This window comes from Rattus rattus, chromosome 5 (genome assembly GCF_011064425.1).
Source record: "Rattus rattus isolate New Zealand chromosome 5, Rrattus_CSIRO_v1, whole genome shotgun sequence".
Taxonomy (NCBI): domain Eukaryota; kingdom Metazoa; phylum Chordata; class Mammalia; order Rodentia; family Muridae; genus Rattus; species Rattus rattus.
In genome coordinates, this window is record NC_046158.1 from 98,940,408 (window position 1) to 98,957,671 (window position 17,264).

The 17,264-nt window shown below is 40.0% G+C and overlaps 1 protein-coding gene, 1 non-coding gene and 1 pseudogene across 4 annotated transcripts in view; 2 read left to right on the plus strand and 1 right to left on the minus strand.

The window, feature by feature from the left end:
• Ttbk2 (tau tubulin kinase 2) overlaps positions 1–17,264 on the minus strand; it is a 105,995-nt gene that overhangs the window by 72,071 nt on the left and 16,660 nt on the right. For 2 of the 3 annotated variants that reach the window (XM_032904025.1, XM_032904027.1), the window contains exons 2-3: positions 7,129–7,202; positions 4,519–4,654 (exon numbers count right to left, since the gene is read on the minus strand). In XM_032904025.1, the coding sequence (XP_032759916.1) occupies positions 4,519–4,587 (69 nt within the window). In that variant the 5' untranslated portion in view covers positions 4,588–4,654; positions 7,129–7,202. The remainder of the gene's footprint in view (positions 1–4,518; positions 4,655–7,128; positions 7,203–17,264) is intronic. The other variant, XM_032904028.1, reaches the window with a different exon arrangement.
• Positions 10,029–10,553, plus strand: LOC116900961 (annotated as a pseudogene).
• LOC116902568 lies at positions 16,425–16,567 on the plus strand. The gene has a single exon (XR_004388164.1). It is a non-coding gene; the product is annotated as a small nucleolar RNA SNORA48 (small nucleolar RNA).

The window sequence follows — 17,264 nt, forward strand, 5'->3', positions numbered from 1 at the left end:
ATAAGACTTTTCTTATTAAATGTGACCTTGACACTCCCTTGTCAAGAAGTAGAGTCTGCGGATATAAGTCAATGGTAGAGGACTTGTCTAGGACATACACAAAGCACTGGGTTCAATCTTCAGCCCTGGCAAAAATTAAAAAATAAAACTGAAGGCATAGGATCTGTTTTCCCACTTCCTTAAATGTGGATTAAAAACAGACTCTACGCCTGTTCTCAAGAGAGTCCTAAACCAGCTTGTTAACTTCTATTTCCTATCTCTAAAAAAGCAAATCAAACATAGAACATGTGGTTATATCTTTGGAAGTGATACACACAGACGATTCTCTACAAAATGAACTATCAGATTGGAAAAACGAGAGCACTAGCAAATCCAAGGCATCTTGTTTGTTCTGAGAAAGGGCTCACTATGTAACTCAGGCAGTCTTTTTGATTGTTTGCTGTTTGTTGTTTGAGACAGGATCTCTCTATACAGCCCTGGCTGTCCTGGAGCTCCCAATGTAGACCAATGTGGCCTCTAACTCACTGAGATCAGTCTGCTGTGTCCCCAGTGCTGGGATTAAAAGCATGTACCACTGCACATGGCTCAGGCTGGACGTGAACTCTAATGCTTCTTCCCCAGGTTCCTGAGTGCTGATACTACTAGCCAGTGTCACCTCATCAAGCTCTCACTTTACTGAATAACCAGTTTTTATCACAGTACTTAATATACTGCTCTCATCAAAATGATACACCTGACTTTTACAAACAATCACCAACTGTTAGACTCTTCCTATATGATAATGAAATAAATGATTCTTTTTTTATATTGGGTAAAAAAAATTTTTTCAAAATTTATTGATCTAGCTAATCAGTAACATTTTTTATTTAAAAAAAAAAAGGTGACAATGAATATAACTCAGTGTTAGAATATGTACTTTCCAATACTTTGAGGCCCTGGACTACAAAAAAAAAAAAGTCGCTATGGGGCCAGCAGGGTTACTGGGTAAAGGCATCCCACAAGATATCCTCCACAGGTGTACTGCACACACACACACACACACACACACACACACACACACAAGTATAATGTAATAAAAATATTTTAAAGCCACTAACAGATTTTCTTTTCCTTAAAGAGTCTCTATTCTATTAATAGATTTAAGGAAACACTAAAACAGACTTAAAACATACAATAAAACTTTAGTCGACAAAAGACTGAATAAAAATAAGTATTCAAAACAAAAATTAGGTCCTTTAAATAAGTCGTCAGTGAAAGGACATATCTAGACCTAGATTATGTTCCAGGTCTAGAACAAGAAAGCCATTAAAAGGCTGTTAGGGAGCGAGAGGCAGGAGTGGCTATGTCGCACACCTGTAACTCCAGAATTTGGAAGGCTGAAGCTGGGACAGCAGGACTGAGCTGAAAGCCAGCTGTGCTACATAGTGAGATCTTATTTCAAAAAAGCAAACATTGACATAAAACAAAATAAAATTAAAGGCCCATTAGAATCTGTGGTGGTTTTAATGAGAAGGCCTCCATAGGCTCATATATTTGAATACTTGATCTCCAGTTGGTGGAAATGTTTGGGAAGGATTAGGAAGTATGGTCTTGCTGAAGGTGTACCACAGGGGCAGGCTTTGAGGCGTCAAAAGTATGCCATCATTCCCAATTTTAAGATATGAGCCCTTAGCTCTTGGAATGGTAATATATATTCTGTGCTGTAATTTTACTGTATACTCTAAATATATAATTTGCTTTTTGAATTTACAGAATGCTATAGTTAAGAGAGTATTGAGTCTCAGAAGAGACTTAACACTTTAAACAAAAATGGTGTGGAGACTATGAGACACTACGGGGACTAAATATACTTTTGCATAATGATATGGCCACAAGTCTATGGGGACCAAGAGTGGAATGTGATGGTCTGGATGAGAGTGTCCCCCTCAGGCTCACAGACCTGAATATCTGGTACCTAGTTAGTACAAGAATTTGAGAAGAATTAGGAGGTGCAGCCTTACTGAAGGAGATACATCATTGGGAGTGGGCTTTGAGGTTTCAAAAGACTCATTCCATTCCCAGTGTGCTTCTCTCTGCCTCCTGCTTGCAGATCACATCAAGATGTGTGCTCTCAGCTGTTCCAACCACCATGCCTTTGTTTTACCATCATGGTCTCTAATCCTCTGGAACTGTAAGTCCAGTTAAATGCATTCTTTTCTAAGTTGCTGTAGTCATAGTGTTTTATTATCATAGGAACAGAAAAGTAACTAAGACAGAGGCTTCTTAATGGATGTCCCCTTAATCAGATGAAAATAATCTCAACAACTACAAAGAACAAAACACATCCAATGGTGTGTCTGTGCGTGTACAAACATGCATGCACATGGGTAAATGCATACCAAGGTGCACAAGTGGTAGACAAAAGACAACTTATGGGAGTCAGTTCTCTCCTTCCACCATGTGGGATCCTGAAATGAAACTCAGGTACTCAGGCTTGGAGTACAGTGCCTTTATTAGCTGACTCATTTCATTCTATTTACTTTTATATTTTATGTGTGTGAGTGTTTTGTCTGCATGAGTGTATGTGTACCATGTAAGCTTCTGAGACCCTCAAAGGTCAAAAGACAGCACAGTTTCAGATTCTCTGCAACTGGAGTTGTGATGGTTATAAGTCAGCACTATGTCGGTGCTGGGAACTGAACCTGGGTCCTCTGCGAGAGCAACCAGTGCTGTTATCCACTGAGCCAGCTCACCGCCCCCACTCCCCACCCCCCATAAGCTAGTATCACTCTATAGCCCAGGCTGACCTAGGACATAACAATAGTCCAGCTAGCCTCAAACTCATGAATGAAATGAAACTCTTGGTTCAGCCTCTTCAGTACTGGGACTACAAGCATAAGATAGTAGGCCAACTCTGGGATAAATTCACAATTTTTTTTTCTTCTTTTTCTACTCTGTGTCTTGTCTCTTCTCTCTTCCCTTCCCTCCCTCTACCCTTTCTCCACTTCAAGGGTGCCTAACCCAGGCTGGCCTAATGCCCTATATAGCAGAATTGATCACCTTGAATTTGATCCTGCCTTGACATCCAACTATACCGCACAATTATGTGGTGCTTGGGTCTAATCCAGAGCCTCATAGCTAGGTAAGCATTCTATCAACCACAATGCATTCCCACCCTCACAATTCAGTGAACATTCTAAATAGAAAAATCTTAGTGGTCATTTGGATATTAGAAAACTAAGGAAAAAAATAATCATTTATTTTGCTTTCTTAAATAAACTGTATTTCCAAGTAATCAAATAGTAAATGACAATAAGTCATTATAGATATACTTGTTAATAAACTAAAGAATTATAGAATACTAATGATTTGCTATCTTTTTTATTGGATATTTTATTTATTTACATTTTAAATGTTATCCCCTTTCTCGATTTCTTGTCCATAAATCCTCATCCCATAATTCCTCCCCCTTTTTCTATGATGGTGTTCCCCCACCCATCCACGCACCCCTCCCCACCTCCCCACTCCAACAGTACCCTACACTTGGGGGGTCCAGCCTTGGCAGGACCAAGGGCTTCTCCTCCCATTGATGCCCAACAAGGCCATCCTCTGCTACATATGCAGCTGGAGTCATGGGTCTGTCCATGTGTAGTCTGATTTCCTATCTTTAGTGAAGTAATACACCTAGGTAATGATCATCAACAGATATATCACAAAAAGATACATAATAACACATTATAGGCCTACTAGTGAAAGTTCACAAAACACTCGTCAAAAAACATTTCTAGGGTATGTCTCACTGATAAAATTGTCTAGATTATGCAAAGCCTTGGTTCTAATGGCCTATATCATAAAACAAAGGCAAAAACTCTGTAGATGGTTACATTAAAAAAAAAAAAAGTCCTTTTCTTTTAAAGATACATATTGATTTAAGAACAATTCAAAGTATTCTAGGAAGAGGAACAAGATTAAACATCCTAACCAGAAACTGTGTTGCCTAAGTCTAACAATATACATGTTGAGGAAGAAAAAAAGAAAAGGGGGCTTGAGAAATGGTGCAGAGGTTAAGAGCACTGACTGCTCTTCCAGAGGTCCTGAGTTCAATTCCCAGCAACCACATGGTGGCTCACACCATCTGTAATGGGATCTGATGCCCTCTTCTGGTGTGTCTGAAGACAGCTATAGTGTACTTACATATGAAATAAATAAAGCTTTAAAAATAAAAAAACAAAGAAAAGGCAGTTCACTGTACTTTTAAACTCTTTAATTCATTTTTTCCTCAAATATACCTCTATTTATAATAGCTGTAGTAAGTCAGGAAAATTTGGAACTTATGAAACAAGTCTAAGAATTAGAGCATGAACACAACAATCATAGGAATAAAAGCTAAAATTCCTGCTTTAGGCATATAAGCAACATAAGTATTACTCCTTTAAAATGTTACTTTTTACTATACTACCAAAACTTATTACCCCACATGCTTGTTAATCTTCCACCCTTCCCCCACCTCTCTTTTTCCTTTCTTCAGTCTACACTTACCACTTTCCATCTTTCTTTGACCAGGATTCCAACACTGAGGATATCTGGCTGCTCTCCTCCTCCACTCATTGCAAAACACTGATGAGGTAAAACAGCTACACAAGCATCTAGCTCCCAAGGGTGGTTTCCATTTAACCTAAAACAAAAGAAACAGAAGCAACAGAGCTAATTAACTCAGATAATATTCTAGCCTCAAGAAGCCTATTGATTCTATACATTATTATGTTGCTTCCTTAGAAGGATAGGGGACTCTCTACAACTACATTACAAAAACTGTGTAATTCACATGGTCTTTCCAGTACAGATGATCAGCCAACACAAAGGCATAGTGCATACATTTACAATAACTGAAATAGCAGAGTAAGCATGAGGGTCAAACAGCAGTTGACCCAGAAAGACCATTATCCCGAGTACACATATTACCAGAGAAAAAGGCATGGTAGCCAGTTTACAACACTTTACAGTTTTAAACCTAGGGCCCTGAGTATGTTAGGCAAGGGCTTACCACTAAGTCCTTAGCCTTCTTATATTTTAGGACAAGCTCAAATTGCTCAGGCTCCTACTGAACTCACTGTGTAACCTAAGATGGCTTTGGATTTGTGGTTCAGAAGCTCAGCCTCCCAGTTAACTATATGTATCACAGCATCTGCTACCAGAACCAGCAACAACTTACAGTCTAATAGGCTCGGCATACAAGTTAATATCATTAGAGCTAACAACACTTAATGTTCATTTCATGAATGAAATACATTCATTCATTTTTCATGTGTGCATGCACATACGTGTGTACTGGTACATTTCTGGTACATGCAAATGTAGAAGTCAGAGGACAACTTACAAGAGTCAGTTCTGTTCTTTTATCACATAGGTTCTAGTGACTAAACAAGTTGTCAGGAAAATCTCACATATATCTTACAAAATGCACTTCAAATACATAGGAATTAATTATGTAGGCAGAAAAAGGCTGTGACAAACCACTAAAACAATCATTTAAAAAAACAAAACAGCAAAAGAACCGTATATCTATGGAAAACAAAGAGCAAAAACTACAGCCTAATAGACTTGGAAACTCCGATGTATCCCACAAATAGAAGAGAAAAACATCCAAGTGATTTTTTTAACATGTTATGGGGACCAAAAAAACACCCTGGATGTCATCCTTGTGTCAACCTGACGCAAAAGAGGAGAAAACCTCAACTGAGAGAATGCTTCCATAAGATTGTGCTGGAGGCAAGCCTGTGGGGCATTTCCTTAGTGATTGATGAGAGAGGGTGGGGCCACCCCTGGGCTCTCTAAGAGGGCAGGCTGAGCAGGCCATGAGGAGCAAGCAAATACAGTACCCCTCTGTGCCCTCTGCATCAGCTCCTGCTTCCATGTCCCTGTCTTGCTTGAGTTCCTGTCCTGGCTTCCTTTGATGATGAGCAGTGATGAGGAAACAGTAAGCTGAGTAAACCCTTCCCTCCCCATATTGCTTTGGTCATGGTGTTTCCTCACAGCAATGGCCACCCTAAGACACTCAGGAACATCACCTTTGAGACAGAGTCTCAGTGGCCTAGAGCTCATTGATTAGGCTAGACTGGTTGGCCAGTGAGCCTGACATCCTTGACTCTACTTCCCCAGCAGTGGGGTTAAAGGAAAGAATCACCATGTCTAGCATTTTTATTTGGATTCTGGGTATTAAACAAAGACCCTGTGCTTGAGAGGCGAGCACTTTACCAATTGAGTTGTCTTAATCCAAATATTGTGAAGAGAAAAAAAGCAAGATAAAAAAGGAATTATGGTATGCTGCTTTTGTGTCAAATTACACTAATTACTTTTATTTAAAAGAGTTAGTGAGGGAAAAAAAGGAAGTTAAGCCAAAAAGCAATGAAATGATTCTTCATAACACTAAGGAAATTTTTCAGTAAAGGGCCAGAAAGCAGATATTTTAGCCTTCACTGCCCATATGGTCTGCTACTCAAATCTACTAAGCCAAAGGGCACCCTCAGTTACATATCAAGTTCAAGACTAGCCTAGGCTGGGGTTGGGGATTTAGCTCAGTGGTAGAGCTTGCCTAGGAAGCTAAGGCCCTGGGTTCGGTCCCCAGCTCCAAAAAAAACCAAAAAAAAAAAAAAAAAAAAAAAAAAAAAAAAAAAAAAGACTAGCCTTTACATGAGTGTGTGTGTGTGTGTGTGTGTGTGTGTGTGTGTGTGTTTCATTTTCTAGTATGTAAATGGCAGCTAACAATTATCGTAATTCCAGCTCCAGGGGATCTGATGCCCTCTTTTGGCCTCAAATAAAGGAAAGTAAAAAGAACTTGAGGTAATGACGACCATATAGATTTTCCAAAATACATCAGGTCTAGGACAATAAACCGACTTGACCTTTGAGCCAGCAAGGCAGTTCTGCAGCGACAGCCAAGCCTGATGACTTGAGTTTGATTCCTGGGACCTACGTGATAGAAAGACATCCTGCAACTTGTCCTCTGACCTCCACCAAGGGCAGTGGCATGTGCATAACACACATGCATGCAGGAATGCACATTTTCCACCCCCCTATTGATGTAACTTTTAAAAATTTAACATCAGTTTCTAGCAATCCCTCTCATTCCTAAGAGTAAACAATACCAACCTATTTCCTACTTCTCTTCTTAGCCAAGAGTGAGTCTCTTTCAACAGGCACTTGATCTTACCAGTTTTACAATTCTGAGAGAGAAAAAAAATCCAGTTTGAGGTAAAAAGATAATTAACAAACACATTTAACATTTAACATTTTTCTTCAAAATGCTTAAGAAGGCAAATATTATTTAAATATAAATAATTTTCTGTTACAACAGAAAATCATGTTTAAGTAGGAAGTGGTAGCCTACACCCTTAATCCCTGAATTTGGAAGGCAGAGACAAAGATGAATCAGGTCAAGGTCATCCACACCTACAAAGAGAGTTTGCGGTCAACACGCATTGAGCACTTTCACAGACGCCAAGACACACACACACACACACACACACACACACACTCACACACACACACACACACATACACACACACACTCTCACACACATGAACACACACACACACACACACACACACACACACACACACACCCTAGTCACCTCACATATACCCTGGCCCTGTCACACACACCCTGGTCCTGTCACACACACACACACACACACACACACACCCTACTGTACTCCTTAGGCACTGCATGAACACACACACACACACACACACACACGCACGCGCGCGCGCACACACACACACATACACACAATTACCTCTTTTTTTCTTTTTTTGTCAAAACAGGGATTTTCTTTGTGTAGCCTTGGCTGTCCTGGAACTCACTCTGTATATCAGACTGCAGACTAGCCTTGAACTTGGAGATCTGCCTGCCTCTGCCTCCTGAGAACTGGGATCAAAGGTTTCCTCCTCATCCTCCTCCCCCTCTCCTTCCCACTTCTTCACCATGATCACCAAAACCACCACCACCACCACCACCACCCAACAATAAAGATACTTCTAAACTATCTCCCAATTATCTCAATCTCTTGCTACTGACCATTTCTTTCCCTTAATTTTGAGCTGGATCCAGTTTCTTGTCTCTAATTAAAAGAACACAGCAAAAGATATTTCTTCTCTGTCTCTCCCTGTTTACTTGCTACCATGAAGCATCCATCCTATTACCCCATGGACAGGACCACCTGGCAGAAAACAAAAGCAGCTTCTAGAATATTACATAATTCCAAGTATAACAGGCATCAATATCTAGCAAGGAGCTGTCCTATGAATCGAACAACTAGCAAGACAAAGAACCTTCCCTCACCATCAGAGCAAACTTAAATCCTTACTCTGCTTTACCCTGTCATGGCTGTAGCTTATCCAGGCTACCGCCTATAACCTACCCTGATGAAGTCCCCACTGCTTGAGTTATACCCAAAATGCTGTCGGACAGACACTGTGAGATAAATGTTTTAAAATCCCAAGTCCTGAATGGGCACAGTGACACACACTAAAGCCAAGACAGAAGGATCTTGAACGCAGCCTGGAGTACAAAGTCAGACTCATCTCCAGCAGTAGGTAACAATTTGTCAGTCTTCAAGTGTATGAGGCAATAGCTTCCCAAAGTGCTCCATTACAGGTTCCTTTTCAACTCTACATCACAGATAAGTGAAAAACTATGTAACATTCTATTAAAAACAATTAAATTAACTATGCTGTACTCATTTTTTAATTAAGACTAATACCATAAAATAAGTCAGAGCAATAATACTGTTTTCTTCAAGAGAATTATTCAATAATTTCCTTCCTGGCAATATCCTTTTGTTTTGTTTTATTTTTTGAGACAGTCTCTCTTTACACAGCCCTGGCTGTCCTGGAACTCACAGAGACCCATTTGCTTCCTGAGTGCTGGGATTACAAGTGTGTGCTACCACCTCCAGCTCTGGCAATGGTCTTAACGACCTGAAACAGGGAGTAAACCTCATGGTAATAAACTCTGACAGTGATACTAAATCTGGCTGTGTGAACAAAATAGACCCAAAGAGAATCAAATATGGACAGAACATGCTAAATGAAGATCAACTTGTAAATGTGAATGAACATTAAAAAATCATTTGAAAAAAATCATTTGAAACATTTGCTAATAGCAAATGACTGAGAGGAAAAATAGCAAGTAAGTGTCTTAGTTAGGGTTTCCAGGCATCCAGGAGTGGTAGTGGAGTATGTGAGAGTTCTACATCTTGATCCACAGGGAATAGAAGGAGACAGTGACATTCTTGCCAGACTTGGGATTATAGGACCTCAAAGCCTTCTTCAACAGTGACACACTTCCTTCAACAAGGCCATACCGGCTAATGGTGTCATTCCCTATGTGCCAAGTACTCAAACATAGGAATCTCTTGGAGCCAAACCTATTTAGTCAACCACAGTAAGGAAACCCTGACAGTATCAGTCACAGAGCAAGAAAATGAACGAATATAAAAAGTTTTATTTGACAAACTAGCCTAACACTGCAGTGAATCTACTGTCCTCTCACTCTAGAGTGCTCCAGGACAGAGGTTAAGGTTAGACTACTTAGACGGTTGGTATTACTTCTCTGTGACTCATTTCTTATCTTTAAAAACAGGAATATATTGTTTTTCCATTACTGCTGAGGTCATTGTACACTCACAGTATACTCTACAAATTTGCCTTTAAAAAGGTTAACAATGGTATTTAAGGATTTAAAATGCTAACAAATGATGTATGTAGTGTTTACTTCTAACAAAACCTGGCACTCTGTGCTCAATAAATAGTAGTCCCATGTAATATGTCATTTTGGAAATTTCTTAGTTTACAGGAACAGTCACAGTCCCACTCACAAATACAATTATCTACAAAACAGTTTCTGTATTGACAGACTAGTTATAAAAAGAACCAATATTATTTGCAAGGGAACTAGCATACCAGAGGCAGAGGCAAGTGGATCTCTGTAAGTTCCAGGCCAGCCAGTGATACACATTGAGACCCTATCTAAAAGAAACAAACCTTTCCGATCCGCCATCGTTGGTGGAGCAGCCGCCACGATGCAGATTTTTGTGAAGACCCTTACAGAGAAGACCATCAAGCTCGAGGTTGAACCCTCGGACACTATAGAAAATGTAAAGGCCAAGATCCAGGATAAGGAAGGAATTCCTCCTGATCAGCAAAGGTTGATCTTTGCTGGTAAGCAGCTGGAAGATGGCCGTACTTTGTCTGACTACAACATTCAAAAGGAGTCCACTCTCCATCTTGTGCTGAGACTTCGTGGGCGCTAAGAAAAGGGAAGAAAAGCCCGACACCACCCCAAAGAAGAACAAGCATAAGAGAAAGAAGGCAAGTTGGCTGTGTTGAAATACTATGGTGGATGAAAATGCAAAATCAGCTTTCATCGGGAATGTCCTTCTGATGAATGTGGTGCTGTAGTTTTCATGGGTAACCAATTTGACAGGCATTACTGTGGCAAGTGTTGTCTGACTTACTGCTTCAACAGCAGAAGACAAGTAGTTGTGTATGAGTTAATAAAAAGAAGGAACTGAAAAAAAAAAAGAAACAAACAAGAATAGAAAAGGGGGAGGGGCTTAGAAACAAACCAATGCCATCTACTATTAAAAAGTATAAATTACTTTCCAAGTATGTTATCACCTGAAGGACATTTTGAGTATCTTCATAAAATAAAAATAAAAATAAAATAGGATGGAGGCATTATTTCAATAGAATTAAAGGTTTTTAATGTTTCTTTTGATTAGCATGAAATAAAAATGATGAGCTCATTATGTTATTTTCATACAAATTTATTTTTCTCCTAGTCACCTCCCTCCAAAGTCTCCCCTCAGTGAAGTACCTTATTATAGTTCAAGCTTCCCTTGATCTCATAGTGATCCTTCCTCCTGAGCCTCGTAAGTGTTAGGATTATAGGTGTGCACCACCATGTCCAACTTCAAAGAGACAACAGGAAAGCATGTAGGGTCTTGTACACTGTTGTGGGCATACCTGAGACAGCTTTGTTGTAGATGACTGAAGATATGCTTCTCTGGGACATCCTAACTCCTTTCTTAGGTATGTACCCCAGGAAAACTCTTGGTCACTAAGATGGATATGGAGCAATTCATAACCATACTATCTGCAACAATCTAAATGGCCAGCACAGGGAGAACATATAACTTCTAGCATATTCATATGGTAAACAGTCTTGTTAGTTTCCTACTGGTGCCCCAGTGAAGCTGGAAAAATGATCCAAGTCATCTTACAGTGCTGGATGTCACAAATCTAGATGTCCATTGTGGAAGCAAGGCTATGTTCCCTCTAGAGGCTCTATGGGAAAATTCTCCTTTCCAGCTTCTAGAAGGTTCCTGAACTCCTTGGCTCATAATTTCATTCCATTTTCAAAGTGAGTGTTGGAGCACCTTGATAATTCAACCTCTTATATTCTCATTCTCTGTTTATCTTCCTCTCCCCCCTTCTCTTCTCTTTCTCTTAATCTCTTAAAAAAATAATGTGTATTTGCTTTTCTTTATGAGGACCCTGTAATTATACTGAACTCACCTTGACAGTCAAACCAATCCTCCCTTGTCAAAGGCTTTAAAGGTTTAAATTTAATCACATCTGCAAAATCCCTTCTGTCACCTAAGGTATCTTATTTATAGGATTCCTGGATTAGAATGTGAATATCTTGGGTGAATTATTTTATTTGTCACAAAGACTAAGCTAAAATATAAATTAAAAAACCTCTACTAGTATACAGAACATTTTGAGTAAGTCTCTAATGCCTCAAAACAAGGCAAGAGAATTCACATGAGTCTTTCAATATAAAGTTCAAGAAGAAACAATCCTAACCTATGTTAAAGAAGATGCAAATATATAAGGAAAAGCAAAGACATAATAATTATCACAAAAACCAGACACCTTTGGAGTAAAGATGATATATGAGATCGGGAACAGGCTTCTGAGATGCTGACGTGTTTTTAAACACTTAGGTTTGCAACTATCTTAAAACTACATATGTTTATATATGTACTTTTTATGTTCTGTAATTAATGTATCATTAAAATAACATTAATAAATAATAGTTATATAAATCAGAGGCAAGAAAAGACAGATATAGAATGATAGGTCAGGGCATCCATCTATGCAACAGAAAAAGAGAATATGAGAGTTGAATACGAACAGAAATCTAGGTTTAAACTAGACAGTCTTAGAATCTCAGACACAATTTACAAGGTCATTTATATATTTTAAAAATTATTTCATTGTTTTGTGTATACGTATTAGCATGCATTTATTATGTAAGCATACCATATGTGTGCAGGGCCCTTGGAGGCCAGAGATGACATCAGATCCCCTGGAACTAGATTTACAAATGATTGTGAGCTATAATGTGGGTACTGGGAATTGAACACAGGTCCTCTAGAGACCAACCAGTGTTCTTAACTACTGAGCCACTGCTGTAGCCCCCAAATAGAATAAATTTTTAATACATCAAATTTCTTAAGGGCAAAACTGTTTTTTAATTTTATTTTTCTTGGATATTTTATGTATTTACACTTCAAATGTTATCCCCTTTCCCCTCCCTTCTAAGACAATGCTCCCATTCCCACCCACCCGCTCCAACCTCAATGCCCTGGCATTACCCTCCCTACACTGGGGAAATGAGCCTTCACAAGACCAAGGGCTTTTCCTCCTACAATGTCATTCTCTTCTACATATGTGGCTGGAGTCATGAGTTCCTCCATGTGTACTCATTGGTTGGTGGTTTAGTCCCTGGAAGCTCTGGTAGGGTCTGGTTGGTTGATATTGTTGTTCTTCCTAGGGGGCAAAAGTTTTTAATTCATTCAGTTCTATTCATGTTTGAATAATTTTTTTAAGTCAAGGTATTTTTATTCACAGATGATATGGTAATATGTGTATGATATGATAGTGGGAATAGTGGGAGTTTTAGTTTCTTTAAAAACTCAGTTATATTATGTGAATACGTTTTTGTTTTGCTTTTATTATTAATTACTATTTATTTATAATCCAGCTGTTCCCCCCACCAGTTCCCCCTCCCACAGATCCTCATCCCATCCCTCCTCCACCCGGTCTCTCAGGTGATGCTCCCCTCACCACCAGGCCTCCCCCATCCCTGGGGCCTAAGTCTCTCAAGGATTGGTCACATCTCCCACTGAGGCCACTGGTCTTCCTATGGAGTCACCCTTCACCTTCTTCCACCCTTCCCCATTCAACCACTGGGATCCCTGACTACAGACCAATGGTTGTGTGTGAGTATGTGTGTTTGTCCCAGTCAGCTGCTGGTTGGATCTCTCACTCCTGTGTGTAAGCACACAATAGCTCCAGTCAGGCCTGGGAGCCTCCCCAGGAGATGAACTCCAAGTTGGGCCTGTCACTGGACCTCCTTTCCCTCAGTCTCTTCCCCATTTTTGTCCCTGCAGTTCGTTTAGACAGGAGCAATTCTGGGGCAGACATAATAACCCTGTCATCCATTTGAGAGCCTATCTAAGGAAGATGAAGTTAAAATCACTCCCATTGAGTCCTGTGAGTCTCTCACCTCCACGGTCTCTGGTACTTTCTAGAGGATCCCCCCACCTCCCACCATTCCATTCATTCTGAGCTTCCCTGCTGTTGCTCCCCTCCCCCAATACCTGATCATGTTCCCCTTTTCCCCTTCCTCTCCCCTCTCCTGCCTAGGTTCCTCCCTCTCTCTGCCTCCCATGATTATTTTCTTCCTCTTTCTAAGTGGGATTGAAGCCCCTCACCTGGGCACTTCTATTTGTTAACCTTCTCATAGAACTCTCAATTCTAAACATCTATGCTCCCAATGCAAGGGCACCCACATTCTTAAAAGAAACTACTAAAGCTCAAATCACACATTGCACCTCACACAATAATAGTGGGAGACTTCAACACCCCACTCCCAGCAATGGACAGATCATGGAAACAAGAAACTAAACAGACACACAATGAAACTAACAGAAGTTGTGAACCAAATGGATTAAACAGATATCTATAGAACATTTCATCCTAAAACAAAAGAATACACCTTCTTCTCAGCACCTCATGGTACCTTCTCCAAAATTGACCATATAACCGGTCACAAAACAGGCCTCAACAGATACAAGAAGATTGAAATAATCCCATGCATCCTATCAGATCACCATGGACTAAGGCTGATCTTCAATAACAACAAAAACGACAGAAAACCCACATACACATGGAAGCTGAACAATGCTCTACTCAATGATAACTTGGTCAAGGAAGAATTAAAGAAATTAAAGACTTCTTAAAATTTAATGAAAATAAAGGCACAAGATACCCAAACTTATGGAACACAATGAAAGCAGTGCCAAGAGGAAAACTCATAGCTCTGAGTGTCTCTAAAAAAAAACTGGAGAAAGCATACATTAGCAGCTTGACAGCACACCTGAAAGCTCTAGAACAAAAAGAAGCAAATACACCCAGGAGGAGTAGAAGGCAGGAAATCAAACTCAAGGCTGAAATCAACCAAGTAGAAACAAAAAGAACTATACAAAGAATCAACAAAACCAGGAGCTGGTTCTTTGAGAAAATCAACAAGATAGATAAACACTTAGCCAGACTAACCAGAGGGCACAGAGACAGCATCCAAATTGATAAAATCAGAAATGAAAAGGGAGACATAACAACAGAAACTGAGGAAATTCAAAAAATCATCAGATCCTACTACAAAAGCCTATACTCAACAAAACTGGAAAATCTGGATGAAATGGACAATTTTCTAGACAGATAGATGCCAGGTACCAAAGTTAAATCAGGATCAGATAAACCATCTAAACAGTCCCATAACCCCTAAAGAAATAGGGTTTGGTTAGAGTTACACCAAAATATTTTATATTATCTGTGACTACTGTGAAGAGTGTTGATTCCCTATTTTCTTTCTCAGCCAATTTATCATTTATATAAAAGAAGACTATTGGGGTTGGGGATTTAGCTCAGTGATAGGGCACTTGCCTAGGAAGCGCAAGGCCCTGGGTTCGGTCCCCAGCTCCGAAAAAAAGAAAAAAAAAAAAAAAAAAGAAGCCTACTGATTTGATTTAATTTTATATCCAGCCACTTGGCTAAAGTTGTTTATATAGCGGTAGAAGTTCTCTGGTAGAATTTTTGGGGTTGTTTATGTATACTGTCATATCATCCACATATGATGATACCTTGACCACTTCTTTCTCAATCTGTATCCCCTTGATCTCCTTTTGTTGTCTTATTGCTCTGGCTAGAACTTCCAGTACTATGCTGAATAGATAGAGAGAGAGTGAGCATCCTTGTCTTGTCCCTGATTTTAGTGGGATTGTTTCACGTATCTTTCCATTTAATTTGATATTGGCTGTTGGTTTGCTGTATTATGCTTTTATTATGTTTAGGTATAGGCCTTGAATTCCTGATTTCTCCAATACTTTTAACATTAAGGGGTGTCAAATACTTTTCAGCATCTGATGAGATTATCATGTGATCTTTTATTCTTGGAGTTTGTTTATATAGTGGATTACACTGATGAATTTTCATATATTGAACCATCCCTGCATCCCTGGGATGAAGCCTACTTGATCAGTGAATGATGGTTCTGATGTGTTCGTGGATTCAGTTTATTGAGTAGTTTTGCATTGATATTCATAAGAGAAATTGGTCTGAAGTTCTCTTTCTTTGTTGGGTCTTTGTGTGGTTTAGGTATCAGTGTAACTGTGGCTTCATAGAAGGAATTAGGTAGTGTTCCTTCTGTTTCAATTGTATGGAATAGTTTGAGGAGTGTTGGTATTAGCTCTTCTTTGAAGGTCTGGGGTGGGTACTTTGGGACCAAATCCAGAATATTGTACATAGTAGGCATGTGCTCTACCACTGAGCTACATTCCCTGAGTCCTCAGTTTTTAATCCCATTATAGAGAATACCAACATAGAACAGTCTTTCAGTAGATGCTCAATAAGTAAAATGTCCTTCACTTCCTATATAGTTGAATAAAACTACAAAGTTCTAGCCAGGCCAGGCTCAGTGGCACACCTCTTTAATCCCAGCACTTGGGAGAGAGAGGCAAACAGATCTGAGTTTGAGGCAAGCCTAGACTACAGAGTGAGTTCCAAGACAGCCAGAGCTACACAAAGAAACCCTACCTTGAAAACAAAAACAAAAAACTTACTTGTTTTGTGACAACCAACACTCTCAATAATCTGCAATGAACACAGAGTGAAATGAAATAAAATACACAGCATTGCCCTCATTAACAATTAAGAAAAGTTAAATTATAATTTACAAAGTGTTCTTACATACAGAACAAATACAAAAGAACAAAACCAAAAAACAAAAAGGATCCTAAACAAACAAAAAATTAATGATTCTCTGTACATGCACTCTAAAACCAAGTTGTTAGGATTTAAAAAATGCATGTAGCCCCCTCTGGCAATGGGCAAAGAGACACCTTGGTGGTGGTGGTGTTCCTATATAGGTCAGGGCAGGGCAGATGGCAGGCCTTTGCTCATCCTAGCTTGATGCCTGGCTTGGTGGCCAAAGATGGTTTATGCCTAGGACTCATAAAAAATAAAAATAAAATCCAGGCAGTACAGCGAGGGAGGAGAAAGACATACATAGACCTGCTGGGGGGAGGGAGGGGGTACACCCAGTCTTGCCCTCCACCCCACAGCAAGGGTGGGCCATAGACAAACAGAGCCCTACCTACTTCCATCCAGAGCAGCCTGGGATGAGAAAGACAACACTTGTCAACCAGAGACCTGTTCTCCTACATACTGCATAGACAGACTGCAGCCACCTATTTGCTGCCACACCATACAATGCAGAGGATGTCACCCAGGGACCAGACAGCCATGGGGCCAGCCTACACCAGAAGAAACCACAATATGTAAGTATGTAATAGACAGATGGGAAAGAAAAAGAAGAGTAGACAGTTTGAGCATGATGAAGAGAGGAAGATAGAGCTAAAGACCTAAGGGATGGAGAGGAACAGCCTGTTGTGAGTGGTCAGCCCTGTCACCTGGGGCCACGTCTAGGTCCCAGCCCAAGCTGCTGCTGAGGGCCATGTCTAGGTCTGTGGTTTTACAGTGGCAGGGGTCAGTGTCCAGTGTCTCATATTACCACTAGAGAACATGGGAACATCCATGGTAAGGGCAGCAGCCAGGGACCAGGAAGATGTCCAGGGGCTATACCAAACTGGTTCTGCCTCTCACTGGCTGTCATACTCTGGAGACCTCTTACCAGCAGCAGCCTTGGTAGAGCT